This window comes from Phyllostomus discolor, chromosome 5 (genome assembly GCF_004126475.2).
Source record: "Phyllostomus discolor isolate MPI-MPIP mPhyDis1 chromosome 5, mPhyDis1.pri.v3, whole genome shotgun sequence".
In the NCBI taxonomy this organism is placed as follows: Eukaryota; Metazoa; Chordata; class Mammalia; order Chiroptera; family Phyllostomidae; genus Phyllostomus; species Phyllostomus discolor.
Genome location: NC_040907.2, coordinates 132,084,457 through 132,111,136, shown reverse-complemented (window position 1 = coordinate 132,111,136; position 26,680 = coordinate 132,084,457). Strand labels below are relative to the sequence as shown.

At 40.3% G+C, this 26,680-nt stretch overlaps 1 protein-coding gene across 2 annotated transcripts; it reads left to right on the top strand.

Annotated features, from left to right (window-relative positions):
- The first annotated feature begins 213 nt into the window (after positions 1-213).
- NRBF2 (nuclear receptor binding factor 2) lies at positions 214-26,680 on the top strand. 2 transcript variants are annotated; one of them, XM_036026908.1, is made up of 5 exons: positions 224-451; positions 12,865-12,923; positions 15,877-15,961; positions 23,871-23,911; positions 25,163-26,680. In XM_036026908.1, exons 4-5 carry the CDS (start codon positions 23,888-23,890, stop codon positions 25,868-25,870), a joined length of 732 nt encoding a protein of 243 aa, XP_035882801.1. In that variant the 5' UTR covers positions 224-451; positions 12,865-12,923; positions 15,877-15,961; positions 23,871-23,887; the 3' UTR covers positions 25,871-26,680. The 2 variants fall into 2 exon arrangements, with proteins under 2 accessions (XP_035882802.1, XP_035882801.1); XM_036026909.1 differs by lacking the exon at positions 12,865-12,923 and having other exon boundaries at positions 214-451.

Sequence of the window (26,680 nt, the reverse complement as noted above, 5' to 3'; positions counted from 1 at the left end):
TGAGGGAAGCCAACAGCCACTGGTTCCAACAAACTTACACCTCCGCACCTGACGTCAGAAGAGGCATCAAGAAGCTCAAGATTAGCTTCTCGCGAGAGAAAAGACAGATCGCGAGAAAATGTACGTCAGCCCTGGACCCGCCTTCCCTGAGCCCCACCCACAACCCGTCCACACTCCCACCTTGAACCACCGCATGTGACGTTGTGACGCGTGCGTGGCCGCGGCGCAGGGGGCGGTGTCCGCGGCGCCGGAGGAGGAAGTGGTGAGGTTGTTGCTCCTTCTGCTGGCTTGGCTGGCTCCTGGCTCCCTGGACACTGAGAGGAGCCGCGGTCTCTGTCGCAGCTTTGCGCTCCCCTGCTGTTCTCCATGTGCTTCGGCGCCGTCGCTCCCCTTCCCCAGGCCACTTCCTACTCCGGGGTCTATGGAAGTAATGGAAGGACCCCTCAACCTGGTGAGTGGCCCACAGGGTCGCGTCTGCCCTCGGGCTCCTTTGCCTAAAGAGCCGAGTCTGATTCCCTTGGTGCCACTGACCCTCGAGGCCTGGAGACGGGTTTGGCGGGGGTGGCCCTGAAGGCTGGGGGGCGCAGGCGGGCGTGGCCCCACAGCTGCTCCTGGCAGGCAGTCCCATACTTAGACCCCCTCAGGGAGCTCAGGGAAGCTCCCGAGCCTGTTTCCCGCCGCCTCCCTGCGCCCCCTGCCGCAGGGCCCTGAGCGAGGGGCTTCCACCAGCCGGGGCTGCCACTTCAGGCCTGAGGAAATGCTTCCAAGCGCCACGTAAACACCTCCCTGCAGCCTGGAGAGACACTGATACCGGTCAGGGTAGAAATAGTGTGTAGTACTGGGTTTAACTTCCAACACAGAGGGTCTGAAGTGAAGGACTCCCCACTTTGGAGAGATGAAGTAATACCCCTCCTCACCCTCATTTTCCCCTTCATCCGTTTCTCATCTACATTCAGATGCATAAATTCAAAGTCCCTTCTCGAAAGTGTTAGACAGGGTCTTCCCTGTTAGCTCAGTTTCATCACTTCAGGCGTCATGAAAATAAGGTAGATGTTGGCCTTTCTCAGAAAAGGTGCTGAGAGTTCATTTACTGTGTTTTTAGGCATTCCAGGTGTTGCATTTTAAGCAACAAGGAACGGAGAAACGCGTTCCTTTCTGACTGGCTACTGTATCTTCTGGTTTCCCAGAGAGAGAGAGAGTACCTGTCTTGTATACAAAAGTCCGATTATTTAAGGTTGCAGACAGACAGAAGGAACTTTTAAGAGTCACAGGTCTGAAATTAAATTGTAGTAGTAGGGATACGGAGAATTAATTTCCCACGTTGGAACTCTGAACCCTAGGGTCGTGAAGAGCCCTAGGCTGGTTTGAAAACATTCCTTGGAGAAGCAGTAGGACCTGGTAGTTTAAGAGCATATATTCTGGAGCCAGACTGTTTGAATTTGAATTCTGGCATTGTCACTTGAAAGCTGTGTGACCTTAGGCGTGTTAGTCTGACCTAACTGTGCTGGTTTGTTGTGAGGATTAAAGTATCAAATAGGTGCAAAGGGCTTAGAACAGTACCTGCTACACAGTACAGTGTAAAAGTTAGCTATTATAACTAGGCCATAAACGCTTAATTTAAAATCTCGTTTGTAAAAATAAAGGTTTGGGCTTGTTGAACTTGAAAAGCATAAGATTCTAGGACCTAGAGCTGTGGTTCCCAAATGACTGGTACCAGCTTAGTTGCTCTGAGAAGCATTTCCCAGTTTTAAATTGAGCCCTGAGCCCTTCCCCCATTGGTAAGAGTTGTTTACACTTAAAAGAATTGGACTAGATTTGTGAGTTTTTTTTAAAAAACCAGGGAAATGTCTTGCACTTTTCTTGTTTTTAAGGTGACATACAGTTTGCAGTGAAATATAATGGATAGCTCAATATTGAAACTTAACAGGAATGTTAGAAATAACCAGCAGTTTACACAGTGCTCCAAAGTTCAAGTGTCCTTGCAAAATGACCATTGGTTTCATTCCAGTTAGCTTTACTTTATTTGGCTGCAGGCTGCAGCATAACCCCAGCCAACTCCCACTAGTGTGTGGTAGCTTATGAGAAGAAAGGAACGGGGTGAGCATTGTAGATGGAGCAGGAGAATCATCAGTTTAGGGAAATTTAGTTAAATGGTGGTAATTTAGCTAAATTTAGTTAAACGTCTTATCTTTTTATAAAGAAGAATTTTGAACACAATTTTGTTAGGCAGGCTAGCACAGGTCGGTAGGTAATCCAGCCCTAAAATTTGTGGGCAAATATTAGAAATTTGGCATCTTGAATTCTTAAACCGTTTGAGTCTGAAAGAATTGAGTTAGAGCTTTCTAGTTTATTGAAGGATAACAGTAGAACAGAGATTAACATTTACTTGAATTATTTTAACTGTGCTGTTAAGTACCAATGACAGGCCTCTGAATTTGTCATTACTCAATTTTACCAGACTGTTGTTTGTTTGTTTGTTTTTAAGACTATCACATTCTTTTATTGAGCAGATAGCCAACTTAGTATTTAATTGACCTAACATGAGAAATAGTTCCCAATGCTATGATTTAATGAGTGCCTTTGAAAATGTCAGTAGAGTCTATAGCCATACCACCCTGAACACACCCAATCTCATCTGAAAATGTCAGTAGAATATGCAGACTTTTTCTGATGGCAGAGTGTAGTCCAAATTTATTGTGTAAGGACCATTACAATACATAGGTTTATAATCATCTGTTCTCAGAGCATCCTTGGAATTTAGGAAGAACTGCTTCCCCATTTTACAGATAAAAAAGCCTAGGCTGAGAGAAGTAATTACTTAGACCAGTATTCAAACACATTTTGCATCATAACTTATTTTGATATCATGACCTTTTTCTTGCAAGGCTTCTGCATCATTGTACTCATTGTTTTCATTTCAGTATGGTCCTTATCAATATTTAACTGTATATTCTGTGTCAGCACTTAATTAGTGCCTCTGCTGTAGTATTGATTCTTTTGTTACGTTTGCAGTAAGTGCCTGAATGTTTTGTTTCACAGTTTTTTGGTCAATTTTTAATATGGGAACATAATAAAAAATTACTGTGTATTTAGGCATTTCTTTCGATACACCCAATTTTGGCATTGTGAGTGCTGGTTTCAGGTGTCAAAACTTGTGAGATAACTTCTAGTTCTTTGGTTTGCTTGCTGGCTATTTAGGAAGTGATGTCAGACCTTAATTTATACGTGACTGTGGCTCATGCTTTGCTTACCTACTCTGTACACTCAACTGACAGGGTCCATGGCCACAGTTGTACTCTGTTTGGCTCTTAACAGTACTGAGAATATGTTTGCTGAGTAATTGAGTTTGCCTCATTAGGGGTCAGTTTTTCTCATCTAAGAAAAGGAATCAGCTATGGTCCAAGAATTGCCTTGTATACACTTAGAATCTTTGTAACTATTCCATGTTAATTATATTGGCAGTAAAATCTTTATATGGTTAACAAAAAATTTTTAGAGCTATTTGAACATCTCCCTCGTTGCCCTGGGAAATTCATCCTGAGTCACAAGCGACTCTGGGCTCATAGAAGCACTCTAGGGAAAGGCGGTAGAGCACTAAAACTTACTCGACAATTACTAAGTGCTAGGGTTGGTATCAGAGACTTTGTGTTATTTATTTCGTTAGTACTATATGAGATATTCCCCACTTTATGATGAAGACCTTGAAATGCAAAGTAATTGCTGATAGTGGGATTTGAAAGCAAGATTTTAAATAAAATGCTGATCTTTCTATCAGGTCAGTGTTAGTTTTGACTGATTCACAATGAGGAATTTATATATAATGACCAGTACATACATACATATGTGTGTATTACTACAAGGCTGCTGCTACATTATGGATGTGCCTCAGGAGTTGTAAAATGCAGGGACTCTCATAAATCTCACCCAAAACAAATAGAAAGCGGAAACTCTTTATGTGATGCATATATGTACATATATACATGTATGTGTGTGTGGTGCTATATTTGGTATACTCTAATATTTATTTTTGGATCTTTTGAAAAAATGCTGTTGTGACCCACTAAATTGATTTCATAACTCACTAGTGGGTCAGATCCTGTAATTTGTCTTCATAGCAGATGGTGGTGGTTTTAAGAAAAAGCAAGCTAAACGGGAAACTTTTTTTAAAATTGATTTTAGGAGTGGGGTGGGGAGAGAGAGAGAAACAACAATTTGTTGTTTTTTGTATTTATGCATTCATTGGTTGTATGTGCCATGGGGATTGAACCGGCAACCTTTGTGTATAGGGATGGCACTCTTAACTAACTGAGCTACCCAACCAGGGCTAAACTGGAAACTTGAGGAAGAAAAAAGATGCAGCAGAGTTGTGTGTGGGAGAAATTGATCCTTAGACTCAAAACCAAAAACAGGTCTTCCTGGACTTTCTAACGCTTGAGCAGTTATCTTAAGTATAATTGCACTACATTAGACGGTCAATTCAGTACTTACTGTTTGGAGATACTACTTGCCTGTAGGAGACTCACAATAAATTGATTGGAAAAATCTGAATCAGATTTTTCCTTCTCCATTGAAGACCCTACCATAAGGTCTAGGAGTACAGATTTCCCTCTGCCTAGATTAGATTTCCCTCTGCCACCTTTTTCGGTATTGTTTGGTATGGCATTCCTTTTCATCTTTACATACAGCTTTCCCCAGGAACACAGAAATATATGAAAAATAATGGAAGGTAATACCGTTTCCCTGTGGGAAAGAAGACAGTATTGAACCTGTATTTTTAGAGCAGTTAGCATGTAGAAGTAGAATGTACTTTTTGTTGAGGGCTGTCAGTAATCTAGTTGTAGTTAGGATTTTTGTCAGTTGCAGATGGTAGAGACTCACTTAAAATTAGCTTAAGCTAATTTGAGATAATTTATGGAAGTCAAAATAAAGGGCAGGGCTACAATGTAGGTGAGTCTGGCAGCAAGTGAGTCTCGGATCTGGTACTCAAATATAATCAGATTCTTCCTCTTGCCTCTTCAGACTTGACTGTTATTCCTCTGTGCAGACCTGTATTTTCTACCTGGCTAACTCCTGAATGTTGTTGCATTAGTTAAAATCACTTCAAACTTTTGTGACATAATACCTAGTTCTAAATTTGAAAATCTGATGGAACAGATTCGTTAGGTGTCTGGGGACAAGGTCATGTAAGAATTTGGCAACTTGCACGGGAATACTATCCCTTTCATCTAGGGAGAAGAGCAGTTCAGGGAGGAGTGGGGCCTGTGGAAAGTGCTGGTTGTTTCTGAGGAGGATTCAGCAAGGGAGACACTTGTACAGGGTACACAGAGTAAGATACTGGTAAATCTGAAGCTGTTTTACTTTTTATAAATGTTTTTGAACATTTTATAGTATTGTGCTTTCATTTTTACTTGAGAGGGTAGGAAAACTCTGGTTAAAATGTCCTACAGATGGGGTGGGTTAAATAGTGAATGAAGTACACCAATGATTGACTCTCCCCCCGCCCCCGTGTGTGCCTGTGTGTGTATGTACATGTGTGTATATATAGTTACTTATTTTAGATTTTAGGATCTAAAATATGAAACTGCATAGTGTTATTCTCATGTTTTCTCTGATACACAGTAATGTTCTTTTGGCGTTGCCAATCTTTGATTTTGCTACCAACCCTCAACACAGCCTCTCCGTCCTTCCATCCAACTGACCATTTATTCATCTACCCAATTAACCAACAAATATTATATATAATTACTGTGTATCAGGTACTCTTTTGGACTTGAAGGATTCAACAGTGAATATGACAAAGTTCCTATTCTTACAGAACTTTCATCCCATGTCTCTAGTTTTCTTTTCATCTATTGTGTCTTCTTGCTCTGTTTTCTTTTCTTTTCTTTTCTTTTCTTTTCTTTTCTTTTATTTTATTTATTTCTTTTTAGAGAGAGGGGAAGAGAGAGTGGAGGGAGGGGAGAGAAACACTAATGTGTGGTTGCCTCTCACACGCCTTCAACTGGTGACCTGGCCTGCAACCCAAACATGTGCCCTGACTGGGAATCGAACCAGTGCTTTTGTTTTGCAGGCCAGCACGCAGTCCACTGGGCCACATCAGCCAGGGCTAGAAAAGTCGTGGGGTTTTTTGGGGTCTTTTTTTTATTTTTATTTTTTTTATTTTAGAGAGAATGGGAAGAGTGAGAGTGTCAGAGAAACAGACACACCCTTGTTCCCTGACTAGCTAGGGGTTGAACCTGAAACCTTGGCGCATCAGAAACATGCTCTAAACAACTGAGCTACAGGCCAGGGCCAAGTTTTTTCTTTTTTTTTTAATGTGTATTTTTAGGGTGTCTCTACTACAGTTCCTTCCAATCCTGGAGTCACCTCTAATTCCAGCCTTTTCCTTCTGCTTGGGTTTTATTTTCCTGCACTCCATTTTTTAAAATGCCCTCAGAAAGAAAATTAAGGGGAATGTAGGTTTCATAACTGGAGCAGGAAATTTTTGTGAAAATGTAACCTATTATATTTTGTCCAGTTTTATAGTTGTTTACAGCTGAAGGGTAAGCCAATGCAACCTGCTCCATTATAGGTGGATCAGAAGCCCAAATTTCCATGAGAATTTCCAAGAGATTTTCAAAACATAGTTAAATCAGATTATTGTAAACTCTATAAATGTCAGAAAGTACTTTAATGTGAGATTGTGGTGTCACGGAATCTAATATTCGATATACAGTGGTAGGGTATCACAGTCCCGTGAGGATTGGCCAATCACTGCTTTTCCTGTTGAAACCTACTTCTGTTGAACACATTTTCCCTGTTAAGTCTACTTCTAAATAGAATTTAAAGCAGCTTAGAATAAAAGACAGATGCCACTATTATACTGTCTATTGCTAGTTAACAAATTATCCTAAATGTTAGTACTTAAAACAACACACATTTGTTATCTCACAGTTTCTACGTGTGAGGAAAAATGGCATGGCTTAGCTGGGTTCTTTCCTTGAGGGTCTCTCACAAGGCTGGAGTCAAGGCATCAGCTGGGGCTACAGTCCCGTTGAAGGCTTCACTGGGACAGGAGCTGCTTCCAAGTTCACTCATAGGTTCGATAGCAAAATTCAGTTCCTTGAGCATTTTTGGACTGAGGATTTCAGTTCTTCGCTGTCTGTTAGGCTACATTTTCTTCCATGTGAGGTGTTCTATAGGGCAACTCACAGCATGGTTGCTGGTGTCATTAAAGTGAGCAAGGAAGAGAGAGTGCTACTAAGATAAAAGTGATAATCTTTTGTAACCTAATCACAGAAGTGACATTCTATATCACTTCCTGTGCCACCTTTGCTGTATTCTACTTTTCAGATGCAAGTCACTAGGTCCAGCCCACGTTTGAGGCAGAGCGATTACACAAGGGTGTGAATACCAGGAGACGGGCAGTAGGGTCATATCAGAAGCTGTTTACCACAATTGTTGATAGAGAAGCAAAGAAAATAAGTACAAAAAACCCCCAAAGATAACAAGAAAATATCCTGTGGGACTACATCAAACTGTAAAGCCTGTACAGCAAAGGCAATCATCGACAAAATGAAAAGGAAAGCTATGGAATGGGAGAAAATACTGGATTGGGCAAAAAGTTTGTTTAGTTTTCTTTGTAAAAGGCACATTTTTTCATTTTCACCAATAATGATTGACTTGGATATTTGAGTATGTTGGCTATCTCCCACTATTGGCTTCTAGTGGTTAGAGGCCAGGGATGCTGCTAAACATTGTCCAATGCATAAGACAGCCTCACAACAAAGAATTATTTGGCCAAAATATCAAGCGTACCAAGAAACTGTATATATCACTTTTGACATGTTCAGTCAATCATAGCATCTTCAACACACTGCACAAATCGTTTTCTGTGTTTCAGCTACGTTTTTACATTTATTGAAATAGTAAAGCATACTATGCTGAAAATGCTGTATATTTTCTTTCATCTTGAATATTAAAATAACCACAAAAATTCATGAATTTTGATAAGTTTTTTAAAAAAAATTATTTATTTTTACACAGGGGAAGGGAGGGAGAAAGAGAGTGAGAGAAACATCAGTGTTGTTGCCTCTCTTGCACCCCCTACTGGCCCGCAACCCAGGCATGTACCCTGACTGGGAATCAAACCAATGACCCTTTGGTTTGCAGGCGGGTGCTCAATCCATTGAGCCACACTAGCCAGGAAGCTTTTTTATTTGTAAATGCACACTGATATGACAGCTGTCACAATACAATCTAACAATTGTTTCGAATGAAGTTAAAGACAACTAAGTGCTACTAGAGCCATCTTACAGAAAAAACAACATTTTTTGGCCAACCAATATTTACAAATCATGTATCTGATAAGGGGTTAATACCCAAAATATATAAAGAACTCATACAGCTCAGTAGCAAAAACAGTCTGATGAAAAAATGGGCAGAAGATCTGAATAGACAAAAGAAAACATACAGATGGACAACAGGTACATGAAAAAACCCTCAGAGTCACTCATTATCAGGGAAATACAAATCAAAATCACAATGAGATGCCACCTCATACCTGTGAGAATGGCCAGTTACCAATAAGACAAAAAATAACAAGTATTGGTGAGGATGTGAGGAAAGGGAACCCTTGTGTACTATAGGTGGGAATGTAAATTATTGCAGCCACTAGGGAAAACAGTATGGAGGTTGCTCAAAAAATTAAAAACACAACTACCATAGGATCCAGCAGTTCCACATCATGGTATTTGTCTGAACAGAATTAAAACATTAACTCCAACAAAAGAAAAATGCACTACCACCACCCTTCACATTCATTGCAGCATTGTTTACAACAGCCAAGATATGAAAACACCCTAAGAATCTATCGACAGATGAATGGATAGAGAAGATATGGTGTGCAAGTGTACAATGGCACATTATTGGGCCATAAAAAAAGAATAAAATTTGGCTATTTGCCAGAATGTGAATGGATCTTGAAGGCGTTTATTCAGAGTGAAGTAAGTGAGACAGAGAAAGACAAATAACATATAATCTCACTTCTGTGTGGAATCTAAAAGAAAAACAAACAGAAACCCCCAGATTCATGGACAGAGAGAATGGATTGGTAGTGACAGAGGTGGGGAGTTGGTGAGGTAGGCAGAGGAGAAGTCCAGAAGGCACAAACTTCTGGTTATAAAAAGAGTCATGGGTGTTATGTACAGCACGGTAACTGTGGTTAATAGTATTGTATTGCATATTTGGAAGTTGCTAAGAATAGATCTTAACAGTCTTCATCACAAGAACAATCTGTAAGTATGTTGATAGATGTTAACTAGACTTCTTGTGGTGATCATTTCACAATCCAGGGTGGGGCAAAAGTAGGTTTATAGTTGTGAATATTCAAAATAGAATTTATTCTTGTATTATTATTTATTACTGTATTCCATATGAACAACTATAAACCTACTTTTCCCACACCTTGTAATACAAGTATCAAATTATTGTTGTATACCTGAAATTAATATATGTCAATTATACCTCATTAAAATTTTTTTTAAGTATTAGCTCTATTGACCCATTTTTATTTCCCTACTTGATGTATAAATGAGCTCAGGGTTTTTGTTTGTTTTTTGTTTTTTTAACATTCTGGATTTCTTGTAAAGTATAAATCAGACTTACAGAAAACCAGTGTTTTTTTCTAGTCTTAATTATCTTTACCATTCTAATATGTCACAGTGTACTAATCGTTAGTAGTTGCTTCCCTTAGGATTACATATATTTTTAACTGAGATATAACTGACATATATCATTATAGTAGTTTTAGGAATACAGTGTAATGATTCAAAAATTATATATATTGCAAAATGATCACCACAGAGAGTCTAACATCCATCACACTGTGCACAGTTTCAAAAAAATGTTTTTAGATTCCACATGGAAGTGAGATCACATATTACTTTCCTTCTCTGTCTCTTGTCATTTTAGCATAATGCCCTCAAGTTCCATCCATGTTTTAAATGGCAAGATTTCATTCTTTTTATGGCTAAATAATATTCCATTCTACACACACAACCACCTCTTCTTTATCTATTCACAAGTCTTAAAGTGTGCACTGATCTGAGTAGTGTGATGAAATCTCGTGCCATCTCATTCTGTTTTACCCAGGACATGAATCATCTCTTCAGCGTATTTATACTATAGGCATTCACTGCTTGATGATGGGGATAGGTTCAGAGAAATGTGTGATTAAGTGATTTCATTGTTGTGCTATCATCATAGAATATACTTACATAAACCTAGATGGTACAGCCTACTACTGTAATTTATGTGCTGTGCGTTCATATGACTGGCAGTGCAGTACTTTTGTTTCCACCAGCACATGAGTAATGCGTTGCACTATGGCATCACTAAGTGGTAGAAACGCTTCAGCTCCATTAAAATCTTTTGGGACCATTGTCATATGTTTGTGGTCTGTTGATCAAAGTGATGTTACACAGCACATGACTGTATTGAGATGATTTTTGTCATTCTTTTTGTTAATGTGTATCACATTGATTGACTTGTGGACATTGAACCACCCTCGCATCTCTGAAATACCGTAAATCCCATGTGATAATGGTATGTGACCCTTTTAATGTGTTGTCAAATTTTGTTTGCTATTTTTTTATTGGTGATTTTTGCACAATAAAAAATGTATAATTATAGTAGTAAATAATTTTGTAATAAATTAAAAAAAAAAACATTGTCCTGGTTGGTGTAGCTCAGTGATTGAGTGCCAGCCTGTGAATCAGTCGCCCGTTCAATTCCTGGTCAGGGCAAATGCCTGGGTTGCAGGCCAGGTCCCCAGTGGGGGCATGTGAAAGGCAACCACGCATTGATGTTTCTCTCCTGCTCTTTGTCCCTCCCTTCCCCTCTGTCTAAAAATAAATAAAGTCTTTAAAAAAAATTTTAAAAAGACTTTTAAAAACAGGAACTACTACCAAGATAAGTTTCCTACAATCTTCAGTTTTACAAAAAGGCAGTTTACTTTAAAGATTTTATTTATTTTAGAGAGGGAAAAAGCGGGGAGGCAAACATCAATGTGAGAGAGAAATATTGATTGGTTGGCTCTCGTGCACATCCCGACTGGGGACTAAAGCCACAACCCAGGCTTGTGCCCTGACTGGGAATTGAACTGGTAACCCTTGACACTGCAGGATGATACCCAACCAACTGAGCCACACAGGTTAGTGTGGAGGGCAGTTTATTTAGTCTAGTCTCCCTAACTACCTTGTAAACTTTTTGATGGCAGGTGCTTCCAATGCTTTTACTGTGTTTTAAATAGTTAATTTTGACAATACTCATTTTAGAGATGAGAAAGCTCAAAGTTAAGAAACCAACTCATTTGTCTTAATAAATTTTCAAGCCGTGATTTGAACCTAGGTAGTTAAGCTCCATCCAGAGTCTGCACTTTTTGGGTGTCTAACAAGAACCAAGTATGAGCTCTTTATTTAAAAAAAATTATTGTTTTTTAGCTACATTTGTCCCCATTTTCCCCCATTAATCTCCCCTGCCTCCCCCCCCCCCCCCCCCAGAACTCTATTTTTTAATAGAGAATTTCATTACTCTGGTGCCAAGTAGCCTAGAAGAGGTGTGTATTTTTAATCGAGATGTAACTCCTAAATTCGCGGAGTGACGAGAGTGGACATTACATGGTGAAGTTGAAGGGGAGTCAGGAGAGCCATGAGATCCTGTTCTTACCACTTAAGAACTTTGTTTCCTTGGTGAAACAATTTATTGTTATTGTGGAGCTTGAAGTTTAATTGGGAGCTTCACAAATAGAGTTCAGGGTAGAAAGTGATTAATGACATGAAGAGATGATAAAGAAATAAAATTAGTGAGGTAACCTCAGAGAACAGCCCATCTCTCCACCTCAGTGTGCTTAGTAGCCCTCAGCTTCACCTTGGTAGAATCTCAAGCCCTGCTCCAGACCTGCTGAATAACAGGTGGCATTTTAACCATATCTCCAGGTGATTTGTATCCCATTAAAGCTTGAGAAGTACAGGTCTGGTCCAACTCCATTTTACAGGTGGGAAAACAGGCCCTGAAGGATGAAATAACTTAGGCAGTTTAGTCGGTAAGCCAGTACTTAAGCCAAGAGCCCTAGATTCTTGGTAGTGCTGGCTCTGCACCGTGTTGTCCATAAGACGTACTATGGGATGTCAGAGAAGGCTTGTCTCTTATGTAAGGCATCTTTCAAAGCTCAGGAAGGTAAAGGCATCTGCAGATTCACCCCTTTTGCCTTTTTTTTTCCGGCCTAAAACCTTGTTGATTGAGTGCCACTTGCTTTGACTAGATTATCTGAACACATTCCCTAGAGAAATCGTGTTGATCATAACTTAGCTTTCTTTGCCATGTGCATGCTCTTCCAGAAAGACCTGTATCACCTCTGGGCACTATCAAATGCTGTTGTGTTCAGAACATATTTTTTGCTCAGTCTAAGACTCCATGGTTAAAATTATTTTAAGCACCCAGCCATGTATTGTTATCTATTATTATCTTCAGGAGTAAATCGAGACTTAGAGAACAAGTTTCTAATTTCAGTTGCCACAGTGATTCTCTGAAGTATTTTTTGTACATCATGAGTGGCACATTTTTTTTTTTTTGGAAAGGCATGCTAGATTAATCACTTTACACCTGACAAAACAGATTTGTTTTTACTTTTTTTTTTTTAAATTGAGGTGATGTAAAAAAAAGTGCATATAACATAAAATTTACCTTTTTTATATTTAAGTGTACAGTTTCATAGCATTAAATTGTATTCACATTGTTGTGAAACAGATCTCCAGAACTTTTTCATCTTGCAAAGCTGAAACTACATCCATTAAACAAGAACTCCTTACTTTTCTCTCCCCCCAGCCCCTGGCAACCACCATTCTACTTTCTGTCTGTGAGTTTGACTACTTCAGATATTTTATGTAAGTGGGATCATATACTATTTGTCTTTTCATAACCGGTTTATATGTCAGTATTAAGCTTAACGTCTTCAAAGTTCATGATGTAGCATGTGTCAATTTCCTACCTTTTTTAAAGCTGAATAATATTCCATTGTATGTATATATCACATTTTGTTCATTCATTCATATATTGATGCACATTTGGGTTGTTTCCACCTTCTGACAATTGTGAATAATGATGCTAGGAACGTGAATATACAGTGCTTTTCACGTTTCTAAAAAAGCTTTGCTAAGTAATCTGAACTCTTTAGTGAGAAAAACATTACAGTAGCTGTAGAAGAATTTAGCTGATTGTCTTTCTCCTTGCCTGCTGTTTAACCTTATGTAAGATATAAGTTCTCTGAGTCTGGACCTCTTAAAAGAGGAGGACACACATTTACAAAGTTGTAGTAATTCCTTTTTTTATTATGTTTTATTGATTATGCTATTACAGTTGTCCCAATTTTTCCCCCTTTGGTGCCCATGGGTGGTGCATAGGTTCTTTGGCTAGTCTGTTTACTGTACATCTCCATGGCTACTCTGTAACTATGTATTTGTAGTTAGTTTATTAAGTATATCTTATTGATTATGCTATTACAGCTGTCCTATTTTTTTCTCCCTTTCATTCCCCTCTGCTCTGCACCCCCACACACTCCAACATTCCCCCCTTAGTTCATGTCACTGGGTTGTACATGTAAGTTCTTTGGCTTCTCCATTTCCTATGCTATTCTTAACCTCCCCCTGTCTATTTTGTACCTACTATTTATGCTTCTTATTCCCTGCACCTTTTCCCCATTTCTTCCCCCTCCCCGCTGATAACCCTTCATGTGATCTCCATTTCTGTGATCCTGCTCCTGTTCTAGTTGTTTGCTTAGTTTGTTTTTGTTTTTTTTTTGTTTTTTTTTTAGGTTCAGTTATTTATAGTTGTGAGTTTGTTATCATTTTACTGTTCATAATTTTGGTCATCTTCTTTTTCTTAGATAAGTCCCTTAACATTTCATATAATAAGGGCTTGGAGATGATGAACTCCTTTAACTTGGCCTTATCTGGGAAGCACTTTATCTGCCCTTCCATTCTAAATGAAAACTTTGCTGGATAGGGTAGTCTTGGATGTAGGTCCTTGCCTTTCATGACTTCCCCTACCAGGTCAGTCAGTTTCAAGGACTGACTGTGACCAGTGACCACCAAGCTCCGCCCTCTCTGGATGATGAGCTGTGTGGGTGCAGAGTAGTGGTGCTCCGTCATGGTCTATAGCTGTCCACTGGGTAGGCTGGCCCTATGGTTTTCCCAGTGGTTCAGTCCAAGGTCAACCCCACCTGTGTTTTGCCAGGGCCACCCTGCCTGAGCTATAAAGCAGTCTGAGATGGCTGCTACTTGTGTGGGGCTTGGAATTCCCAGGCAAAGCCAGTTGGTGGACCTAGGCTGGCTGCTGCTAGTGGTGGGCCTGGGGTAATTTAGCAAGAGTTATGGGGCTGGAAGCCCTTTGAGCCTCACTTTTGCCTGTTTGGTAGGATTTAGGAAGTTGTGAAGCAGGAGCCAAGACCAGCCATTCATATGGAAAAGCAGCGTGAGTGGGCCCTTACATCAGTGGGAGGGTTCACTGGGGATCTCCAGGGTAGTGCAAACAGTGTTAGTTAGCCTCAGTTGATGGAGTCTTAGATATGGCACCAGCTTGCTGACTCTGTGGCTGTGTAGGGGGAGGACTCAGAAAAAGGGCCATGGCCTTTGCCTGCCCCTCTGTCCCCCAGCTCCTGCCTTGATGTATTTCATTTCATTTTCTCCCTTCATGCCACTAGTGCTGTTCAAACTGCCACCCCAGTGGTGGAGCTCAGAGGTAGTGAGTCTGATCTGAGTTTGTGTTTGGGTTCTTGAAGAGGAACTGCTTGGAACTCCAGAAGCTTCTTCCACTGACTCAGTCCTTTCTGGTGTTTGTAGCCAGAAGTTATGGTAACTTACCTTCTTGGCATTGGAACCATGGTTTGGGGGCCTGGTGTATTGCCGGGACTCCTTACAGCCAAGATATCCCTCCCAAATTTTTATTCACCAAATGTGGATGTGGGACTAGCCTGTTCTGCATCCTACATGTCCGGATGGATGTAGTTTCTTTCATTCCATAGTTGTCAGACTTCCATTGTACTCGATATGTGCTGGGTCTGAGTGATGGTGGTTCCATATTTTAGTTGTAATTCTCATGTGGTTGTGCGAGGAGGTGAGCCGTGTTTATCTAGGCCTCCATCTTTTCCAGAAGTCCGTCAAGGTTGTAGTAAAATGTATATCAGAGAAGGAAGGAGACCAATGGCCACTCATTTAATCCACTTACCTTTACATTCAGGGGCACCTTAGTCATTTGTTTTCAGGACTTTTGAGTTTGTCTTTGTTGTTTGAGGAGCTGTACCTAAGAAAATCTCCTGAAATATTAAATATAGGTACCATCAATTTTTCAACTGTACAATGTACACATTTTATATTTTAAAAACATAAACAGTAACTTTAAGGTTGAAAGAAGAATGAGTTGATACAAGAGAAGGTTGGATTTTACTATTCGATAAGTAGTTTCCTGATTATAGTTGTTAAACTGTACAAACTTGTCAAAGTGTCTGTAAAATAACTCTCATTTTGAAAGAAACTTATTAAAACACACATTTTGCGTAGCAACCTATGATTGTAACTCTTGGTTAATCTCTGAAGAGTTGAAGAATGTTGATTCTGAAAGAGTTGAAGTGCCTGGTGTTAACCTTACTCCTTTTTAGTGGTGTTGAGAAAAGTGACCCATCCTTTTAGATGCTACCTATTAGACTTCCCAGCACAGATAGAGCTATACATGGTTTTATGTGTGTCGACAAATAGCGTTCATCTTCTTAAAGGATCTTTTTTTTAAAAAAAAATTATGTCTCTTTTTATGATTCAGAGTAACTTAGAAATGTTTGTCTCCTAGGCTCATCAACAGAGCAGACGAGCAGATCGTTTATTAGCCGCAGGGAAATACGAGGAGGCTATTTCTTGTCACAAAAAGGCTACAGGTGAGTATTCTTTTTAAGAAATACTGAGTCCAAAGCTGTAGGGCAATTAATTTCTCCAGTACCTCTCAACACTTTATTTAAAATGAAAGTCATAGTAGTAATGATGTGTTGTTGCCCCTACTGATCCACTGGAACATAAGCTTGCTTTTTTTTTTTTTAAGTGTGTTTTGTCGATTATGCTATTACAGTCATCCCAGTTTTTCCCCCTTTGCCTCCCTCCACCTGGTTACCCCCTTCCCTTCAGCAACCCCCCCTGTCCCCCGTAGTTTGTGTCCATGGGTTATGCATGTAAGTTCTTTGGCTTCTCCATTGCCTATACTGTTCTTAACATCCCCCTGTCTATTATGTACCTACCGAGTTATGCTTTAAATCCCTGTATCTTTTCCCCTAGTGTCTCCCTTCTCCCACCCAGCTGAAAACCCTCCAGATGATCTCTGTATGTATGATTCTATTCCTGTTCTAGTTGTTTGCTTAGTTTGTGTTTTAGATTCAATTGTTGCTGGTTGTGAGTTTATTGTTATTTTAATGTTCATAGTTTTGATCTTAATCATTTTCCTAAATAAATAAATCCCTTTAAAATTTCATGTATAAGGTCTTGGTGATGATGAACTCCTTTAGCTTTACCTTGTCTGGGAAGCACTTTATCTGCCCTTCCATTCTAAGTGATAGCTTTGCTGGGTAAAGAAATCTTGGGTATAGGTCCTTGCCTTTCATGACTTTGAATATTTGTTTTCAGCCCCTTCTTGCCTGCAAGGTTTCTTTTGAGAAATCAGCCGATAGCCTTGTGGGGGACCTCTTTGTAGGAAACTGTCTCCTTTTCTCTTGCTGCTTTTAAGATTCTCTTCCTTATCTTTAACCTTTGGCATTTTAATTATGATGTGTCTTGGTGTGGGCCTCTTTGGGTCCAACTTGTTTGAGACTTTCTGTGCTGCCTGGAAGTCTATTGCCTTTGCCAGATTAGGAAAGTTTTCTTTCATTATTTTTACAAATAAGTTTTCCATTTCTTGCTTTTCCTCTTCTCCTGGTATCCCTGTGATTTGGATGTTGGCCCTTTTGGAGATTTCTCAGAGTCTTAAATTCTTTTTCTTTTTTTTTGAATTCTTGTTTCTTCATTGTGTTCTGGTTGAATGTTTATTTCTTCATTATATTCCACATCATTGATTTGAATTCTGACTACTTTCCTTTCACTGTTGGTTTCCTATCGGTTTTTCTTTATTTCCCTTAGTAGAGCCTTTATTTCTTCCCTTATGCTTTTGCTGTATTCAGTGGGATCTTTGAGCATTCTGATCGCCAGTGTTTTGAACTCTTCGTCTGATAGGTTGGCTATCTCCACATCGCTTAGTTCTTTTTTTCTGGGGTTCTGTTCTGTTCCTTCACTTGGGCCATATTTCTTTGTCTCCCAACTTTGGCAGCCTCCCATTGTCTGTGTACTAGGTAGAATTGCTTTGATTCTGTTTTAGCGCACCTGCTAAATTGTATGGGGTAGAGCCTTGGATATTCACCAGGGCAGGGTAATCTTGGCCCTGTGTGCGGGAGAGGTCAAAGTGGGGGCAGTGCTGCTGCTGGCTGATTTCTTGGGTCTTGCCTGGTCCTTACCTTGTTTGCAGTCACTTCATCCACTTCCCGTGTACAACTGGCGCCCCTTCAGCTGCTGTCCTGGTTGTGGCTCCAGGGTGGGTGGGTTTGCGTACTCCTCCGCTCTCCTGAGAAGCTGGCAACTTCTTCCACAGCCCCACCCCCCACTGGGTTTACAGTACTTTCTCTTTCTGGCAGTGGAGCCCTGGGCTGTGCAGTCTGGCCTGGGCTTGCTTGCTCACAAGGTGTCTCCTTGGTTTTTATCTACCACGTGTGAATTTGGGGCTGCCTATCCCTTCCGCCAGCATTGCCTCACTGCCTCTCTGCGCCCCCCACCCCCACTCACTACTGCCACATCAAGTCTTCTCCGCACAGATTCACTGTCTGTGCCCATCCTACCTGTCTGGACGTATATAGCTTCTGTAAATCCTTGGTGGTTGGACTTCTATACAGTTCTGGGTGATTTTCTGGCAGTTCTGGGTGTTTTTCATTTTTAAGTTAGTTGTATTCCTTCTTATGGTTGTGCTATGAGGTGAGGTGTGTCTCCCTGTGCCTCCATCTTGAATGGAAGCCTTCTTAAGCTGCCTGCATTATTTTTTTAGTGTGTTGGATTTCCTCTTAACCCAGTCTTTCTTAACCTTGATGCATATGCCATGTTGGTAAATGGTTCCTGGACACAGCTTTGTGAGCCTAAAGATGATCCTAAGGGCTGAAGTGATTGCAAGAAGTCTGCCAGTTCATCTTAGTTATTGTAGAAAAGGAGTCTAGATTTCAAATAGTTAGCTATTCTGGGTTTGGAAAGTAATCACTAGTTTAATTCCAATTTTTACTGAGTTTGTTTTCTAAGATGTTGCTAAGACCCATCAAAACTCTTTTCTGCGTGGCTGGTTTGGCTCAATTGATAGAGTGCTGGCCTGTGAACCCAAAGGTTGCTGGTTCAGTTCTCAGTCAGGGTACGTGCCTGGGTTGTGGGCTGGGTCTCCAGCTGGGGACGTGTGAGAGGCAGCTGATCGACGTATCACTCAAACATTGACGTTTTTCTCTTTTCTCTCTTCCCTTCCCCTCTTTAAAAGTAAATAAAATCTTTTAAAAAAATCTTTCCTGTGCTTTTTCTCTAGCTTCCCTTCTGAATATTTCATCTATACATTCATGCTTGTAATACCATGTTGATGATAGCTTTAAGTATAAAATTTAGAATAATTGGCTTCTTATCAAACACCCAATTTTATCCCAGTCATACTAGCTAGCACACACTGAACTTAGATCTTCAGGGCGTGTTTTGTACTGGTTTTTATGGGATGAATAACAAACCTAAAAGCTTTGGGGAAGGGGTTGTTTTATTCATGCTTCATCCAAAACCGGTATAGCCTCCTCTCTGAGACAAGCCTTCTCATCTTTGTGCCGAGTAAGAAGGTACCTGACTTTCCCTGTAGGCTAGCATGATAATCAGAGCCATGCTGTCTCCTGCAGAGTCTGCTGCTCCTGTGCCATTGTACTGCTCAAGTACAGACCATACAGTGGACACTGGTTTGTGTAAGTCCTTCTGTTAGTGGTTTTTGCCTATAAATCAGTGGTTTTTGCCTATAAGTCAGTGATTTTTCAGAGAAAATTTTAAGTCACTTTTTTGAAGAATTAGTTTTTCCACTGAAGTATACCTCGTCAGCTATAGAGCAGAGCACATAGTATATACCCCACAAATCTTTAAACTTTTATGGTGAGTTTTATGGGGGCTTTATACAACATTAAACTTGGTAGCTAGTGCTCTTTAAACCTTTCAAAAACCCTGTTTTGTTAGTAATCAAATTGTTAAATTTGTAGTCACTATACAGAAAATACAATGTTCTATATATACTATTTAAGAAAACCATGTTGTGGTTGAATGCTACAGTGAAATGACACCTTTAGTTAAATAATCCAGAGTGATCATGATTACACATGTATAACATATTAAAATAGAATGATTAGCATATTTTATGCATCGAACAGTAGGGTATTCTGAATATCTAAAAGGGAGAAAAGTTTCTTTTATTCCTAACCTACATCCTGTCTTTATTTGAAGACTTAAAACTAATATTGGGCTTTAAACACATCTCCCCCCTTTCTCCGTATCTAAATTCTGTGACATTCTCAGGAGTAGAAAAGATAAAGGCAGCCTGTTGGACTCCATTAGCTTTAATTATGGATGTAGAACTAAGTGTGATTAGTTAATCCCACAGAGCTGATTTGATTGGGAGTTTAAACTTGGTTAAAAATAGCCTTGTGTTGCATTTCAGAGTGGGGTTGTCAATGTAATGCTAGTTTGAAAACTAACGTAGTTGTAATGAGCTCAAAGTTTTCTCAATTGACTGACATCTAGGGCTTGTTGTAATAGTGGTGTTTTGGGAGGTGTGGATGTAGATGTATTTTGAGAGGAAGGAATTTAATACTTGGAAGTCATTTTAAAGATTTTATGTATTTTTAGAGAGAGGGGAAGGAAGGGAGAAAGGGAAACATCAGTGTGAGAGAAAAACATGGGTCGGTTGTCTCTTGAACACGCCCTGACCACCGACCGAACCCACAACCCTTGGCATGCACCCCAACTGGGAATCAAACCGGCAGCCCTTTGATTTGCAGGACAATGCACTACTGCCTGAGCCACAGCAGCCAGGGCCGGAAACCATTTTAGAGATATGACAGGGAACGGTTCATCGAAGGAAGACTGATAGGGCAGAAAGCCTGAACTGAGAGAATTTCAAGCAGAAGAAGGGACCTCTGTGTTCGACTGTCAATGATCAGAGGAGATTCTGAGTCCAAAAATTTACCTCAAGATTACATAGCTAAGGACTCATAGTCTGTGTATTTTGTAGAGTTTTGATAGTGTTTGTTTTGTAAATGTGTTGAAATAAAGAAGTTACTTGATCTCTCTTTCCCTTTTGGGGCAAGGTAGGATCTAGTCTTGAGGTGGACATAGGCTGAATTAGATAAAATGAACATATGAGTTTCGTTTGGCAGATAAACTGAGATACCAAATCTCAGGAAGGGAAAAGTTGTCTAAATCGGGCAGGAGGTGGGGAGGAGGAGATGTTCACACTTACTCTCTAGTATGAAAAAAGAAAAGCTAAGAGACCACAAACTCCAAGGATTCAGTATTGTTAGAGTAATCTATTGCTTTAAACCCTTGATTAGCAGCTGTACAGTCTTCTGCTGTCCCATTCCGTAAATGGATTTAACTTCTTTCCCAGGCAGCAAGAAGAGCAAAAGCTTAAATGGGAAGCTAATAATATCCATTGACAATGTTTAGAACTCAGAATGAACATTTCAGATGAGCAGGACCTCAGAGTACAGTGTTTCTGTGTGTTTGGTTGAAAGCAAGTCTTGACTGGACCTTCCCATTACAGTAGACTGTGGAGACATAAAAATGATTCAGAACTCAGAGACCGCACTTTGCTATGTGTGTCCAGATAGGCTGTACATTTGTCCTTTGATACCAGAGTCACTATGGAATAGTAAGTGATGTTATTATTTTAAGAAGTAATAGATTCTCCAGGTTTTCCTAGTTCCCTTTTCCCCATCTTTTGCTTAATATTTACTTTAAATATTAGCCTTGTGTTATAATTGAAGTATTTATTTACTTATAAATATTTTATTTGGAGCCCTGGCTGGCGTAGCTCAGTGGATTGAGCGCGGGCTGGGAACCAAAGTGTCCCAGGTTCGATTCCCAGCCAGGGTACATACCTGGGTTGCAGGCCTTAACCCCCAGCAACCGCACATTGAAGTTTCTCTCTCTCTCTCTCTCTCTCTCTATCTCTATCTCCCTCCCTTCCCTCTCTAAAAATAAGTAAATAAAATCTTAAAAAAAACTAAAAAAAAAAGATTTTATTTTTAGAGGGAGAAAGAGAGAGAGAGAAACATCGATGTGAGAGGGATACATGGATCTGTTGCCTTTCGCATGCCCCCAGCTGGGGGTCTGGCCCGAAATCCAGGCCTATGCCCGGACTAGGAATTGAACCGGCGACCCTTTGGTTCTCAGGCTGGCACTCAGTCCACTGAGCCGCACCAACCAGGGCTGCAAGTACTTAAATGGCAGTGTAACTCCTATTGAATTCTTGATTTCTTTGCTTTTTGACATATCAGTGTCCTTGGACATCTTCTTCTGTCTTGTTATAGTTTGAAGATTCTGCAAAAGGAGGCATTCCAGTTGTTTTACACTTGATTTTGCCAAATTGTTCCATTTGTTAAGAAGGTGGATTTAAAGCAAACTAGTTCAGACAAAGAGACAGATGTATGCACATATAATGGGAGGGGTGGCTAGGAAAATCCATCCACACTACCAGAGTAGTATATAGACTGCATCATCAGAGTTAAACATGAACGAAAGGAAAGGGAATAGTCTCTCTGCAGCTATATAGACTTAATATAACAATAAAAGAAAAAAATGTTGAGGAAAAAATGTAAGTGGCTGGAGCAAAAACTATACAACCACCTCTATGCTTTCTGTTGTGGAGGGAGCATCCAATTAAACTGTATCTTAAAGATTGTGATAGAACTTGAGAGACAGCAGTTCTGAGTCACGGACTTGGAAAATCATTAACATATTTGGATCAACACTAGGAAGATCAACACTAGACAGGCAGCAGTGCCTTGTAGTGTCTGCAAAAAGGCAAGAATAAAAAAAGGAACTTAATGTAGAGATGAGGGATGGTGGAAAGTTTGTAGTAAGCAGGGGGTAAATGGAGATTGAATATAATCTGTTAGTAGTTTTTATTTATACCTCATCATGTTCCAACAGCTATATAGAAGACCTTAGAGAGGAGTACAGCAGCATATAAAATATAATTAAATATAAATAGATGGAGACTCCATAAAAAAGATAAAATGAGGAAGGACTGGGAGTTCAGTTCACAAAATGCACTGTGCGTACTTACATGTTTGTTAGGAGAACTTGGCTTTAGCATTCTAGCAATCAACTCAAAGAGAGAAATCATGGATTTTTATGGTGACTATTTAAATTTAAACAAATTTAGTCACCTAGGAGCTGATCTTAAGATCAAAAAGTTATTAACTTAATTAACTTTATTAAGTTATTGACCAGTTACGGTTTCGTCAATGACACTATACAAGGCCTGTCCAGGAAAAGTGCAGTCATTGTTAAAATAATGAGAACGGTTTGCGTGACATCAGTGTAACCTCACAGCCAAGGAGAGTGGACTGGAATGTGCATGCGTGGACAACGACTTCATGTATTAGTAGGGCTGGTAGATGCTGTTGAGGGAGCATGTATACTATGTGGCTGTCCCATTCAAAAGGACTCAGCGAGCAGAGCAACGATTCTGCGTCAGATTTTGCGTTGAGCTTAAGCGTTCCTGCATGGAAATGATTTGGATGATTCAGAAAGCCACAGCTATGACCAACTGGTGATTGGCAGCTTCATCGCGACAACAGGCCTGCTCATGTATCCGCGGCTCATGCAGAGAGAGTGTTTCAGTGACACAGCAAGTCACCCAGGTGACTCTGCACCCCTACAGCCCAGATGTGACAACGACTTCTGGCTTTTCCCAAAACTAAAGTTGCCTTTGAAAGGGAAGAGATTTCACACTGTCAACAAGATTCAGGAAAATACAACAGGGCAGCTGATGGCAATTGCAACAAAGGATTTTGCATAGTGTCTTGAGCAGTGGAAGAGACACTGGGAGAACTGTGAGGTCCCAAGGTGCCAACTTTGAAGGGGACTGAGGCGTCATTGTCCTGTGTACAGTGTTGCTTGTATCTTGCATCTTCAGTAAATGCCTCATTTTTCATTTTACGTGGCTGGAAACTTCCCAGACAGACTTCATATACTGGTTTTGACAACTTGCTTACAATAAATGTCAGGAAGTTCTTAGGGCTTTTAACTCCCTAGTTCCTAGAAGGCTGTTGGTTTAGCTCAGAAACAAGTTGGTAAGAAGTTCTGTAGGAGGCCCGATGGTCCAGGTATTCATGTGGGTAAAAGCGTCATTTATAATCAGCTCTTGATGTTTTTGTGAGCATAATGAGTAGTAGCATTTTGATACATTCTTACTGAATTTTAATCCTCACTAATCCTGTTTTCTGATTAAGCCATCTTCCTTAATTGTGTAATATACACGGATTTTAAAGAATAAGCTCCTTCAAGATGCAGGAGGGGGTATCTACTGTTAATTACCGCTGCCACGGTTTTGAATCCCTACCTTGTTTCTCTTCAGGAACAGGATAACTAGCAGAGCTGCTTCTGAGTTCATTTGTTTGTCATATGAGGGGTATTAAAGCGCTTCCTTTGACCCGCTAATTACAAAATGATGACACTCATTAATGGGCCTCTTTTTTTTTTTTTAACCAGCATATCTTTCTGAAGCCATGAAGCTGACACAGTCTGAGCAGGTGAGACATTTTCTTAGTGTTTGCAGTAGGGTTTAGAAGGATTTTCTTGTGAAGAATTGTGTATAAAATAAAGCATTGTGCCCCTCTGAAAACACTGTAGTCGAAATACAGGGTGAGGCAAACATAGGTTTGCAGTTCATATGGAAAATAATAGAATAATTAATAAATAATAATACAAGAGTAAATTTTTGTTTTATGTACTCACATCTGTAAACCTACTTTTGCCCTACCCTGTGTATAAAATGGGCAAAAGAAGAATGCTTCAGAAAGGAAATTAAAACTAAATGAACTGTTGTTGATGTACCAGACATATGTGTAGACACCTTTGTACTTTTTTCTCTGGTGGTTCCTTGTGCTCCGTACACACCTCAGGTCGCCCGCCCGTGGGTCCTGGAGCCCCACCCCGGGCCTGTCCTGATGACGGGCTCCTCCGGACCCGCTCACGCTCACCTCGAGTGAGCAGGCCTGGGCGCCTGGGCAAGAAGCTGGTTGGCCTTCCTTTTGTTTCTCAAAGATAATGTAAATCTTATTTTCTCCTGGATTCCTATGTAATGTTGCTACTTTTAAATTTGTTTCACCAATGGCTTTAATTTTTCTTCTGTGTTTGGGGAAGGCCTCCCTAGGTTTTTAAAATACCTTTATCCAAAGATGATTTCCTGATTATACAAGTGGCAGGTACATAGGAGGTGCTTGGTAAATGTTTATTTAATTGAATTAAAGATATCCCTCTGTGAGTGAGTGGCAGTGGCAGGGGAAGAACAGCCAGTTCCTCAAACGAAACCGAGAGAATACAGAAGTCGAGTTCTAGCTGTGTACCGTCCTCTGACTGTGCAGGGCTGTTCGCTCGAGCCTTCCAAAGACCCTGTCAGTGAGGACTTTCTGGCTGGTTGTAGAATTGATGTCTAAAGAGGAAATTTTTCTGGCTTTTAAGCTGAATATCAGTGGCATTGCAGGGTGTTAAGGCACATTTTTCAAAGGTCTCATTCAGAATGTCGATTTGGAATAGGACTTCTGACTTCCTGGATGAATGGTGTGTTGTTTATATTCACAAGCTAACAAAAAACATGTTAGCTTACCTAAAAGAACTGGTTATTTTGAAAAAATTTTGAGGTTCAACTGAATTGCATACATAGTATATGAATTTTTAAGTGTTACTGGGTTATTCCGAAAGGAGGATCTTGGAATAGTGTTTTCTGGTCATTACTAAAGAGACTTAAAATGTTAAATTGTACCTTTCTTTCTGTGTCATAGGCTCATTTGTCACTGGAACTGCAAAGGGACAGCCACATGAAACAGCTCCTGCTCATTCAGGAGCGGTGGAAGAGGGCCAGGCGGGAGGAAAGGTTGAAAGCGCAGCAGAGCACAGACAGGGATGCCGCTGCCCAGCCTCAGGCATCTCACAGACCCTCCACTGAGGACACCGAAGGCCAGGGTCTCCTCCCCCACAAGTACAGCCCTTCCGCAGAGAAGCACCCGCCTGAGCTTCAGGGGGTCTTTGACAGGGATCCAGACACACTGCTATTTTTACTTCAGCAAAAGAGTGAGCCAACAGAACCATGCATTGGAAGCAAAGCCCCTAAAGATGATAAAACAATTATAGAGGAGCAGGCAACCAAAATTGCAGATTTGAAGAGGCATGTGGAATTCCTTGTGGCTGAGAATGAAAGATTAAGGAAAGAAAATAAACAACTAAAGGCTGAAAAGGCCAGACTCCTAAAAGGCCCAATAGACAAGGAGCTAGATGTAGACGCCGATTTTGTAGAAAAGTCAGAGTTATGGAGCTTGCCGCCCCATTCAGAAACTGCTGCGGCCTCTTCGACCTGGCAGAAGTTTGCCGCAAATACCGGGAAAGCCAAGGATATTCCTATACCCAATCTTCCTCCCTTGGATTTTCCGTCTCCAGAACTTCCCCTTATGGAACTCTCTGAGGATATTCTGAAAGGACTTATGAATAATTAAAATGGAAGGCCATAGAAGAAGTGAGAAGAGGAAGTAATACTGTTAATCCAGAAGGAAAAAAAGGGAAAACCACACGCGAGGGTAATCCCGGAGAGGCGTCACCGCCGGGCAGGCACACCGCGGAGAAGAGGCGTTGCCAGGGTTTGGAAACAGTCACTGTGAAACATGTCGCATACCTGATGTACTGACTCGAGCTAATGACTCCAGATTCGGCAGACACTAAACTCTTGGAGGTTCACTTTCTCCTGATATAAACCAAATGGCTACCTGGAATAATTTTTTCAAGCAACAGTTTTTCTTATCTTCAGGGTTAAAATGTATAAAAGTATGTTATGTGTAATTAATCTATAATGCCATAAATGATAATGCAAAACCTAAATAATACGGTGACCTGCGGGGCTGCCTTATATTTGAAACATGCTTTCTATCATGCATTGACTGTATGCATTTTGTTATGCACATTTCATTTGTTTAATAAGGCGTGTAAGACACACCTTTCTAGATGAAACTCTGTGCCACACTTTGCACTACTCATAACATAATGATAACCTCAAGACTATCAGGAGAAATATTTAAATTTCCATTTTATGAAGAACCAAATTATTAGTTATGCTTTTTTAAAGGAAATTACCAGTTTACATAATTAATCAGGGTGCATTTTAAGTTCTAACTTTTTGTTTAATGTATAATGCATCATTCGAAAATACCAAGGAAATATCCTTTTGTTTTTAATGATGCACGAGTGGAAGTAATGCTAGTTGGCAGTATTTGATTGTAAGAAATCAATAAAGTCTTCGTGTTTTATACCTT

Coding starts and splice junctions, on each gene's coding strand:
- NRBF2 (XM_036026909.1), top strand. CDS start 422: ATGGAAGTAATGGAAGGACCCCTCAACCTG. Junction 15,962..23,870: donor TTGTCACAAAAAGGCTACAG/GTGAGTATTCTT, acceptor TTTTTTAACCAG/CATATCTTTCTGAAGCCATG. Junction 23,912..25,162: donor AGCTGACACAGTCTGAGCAG/GTGAGACATTTT, acceptor TCTGTGTCATAG/GCTCATTTGTCACTGGAACT.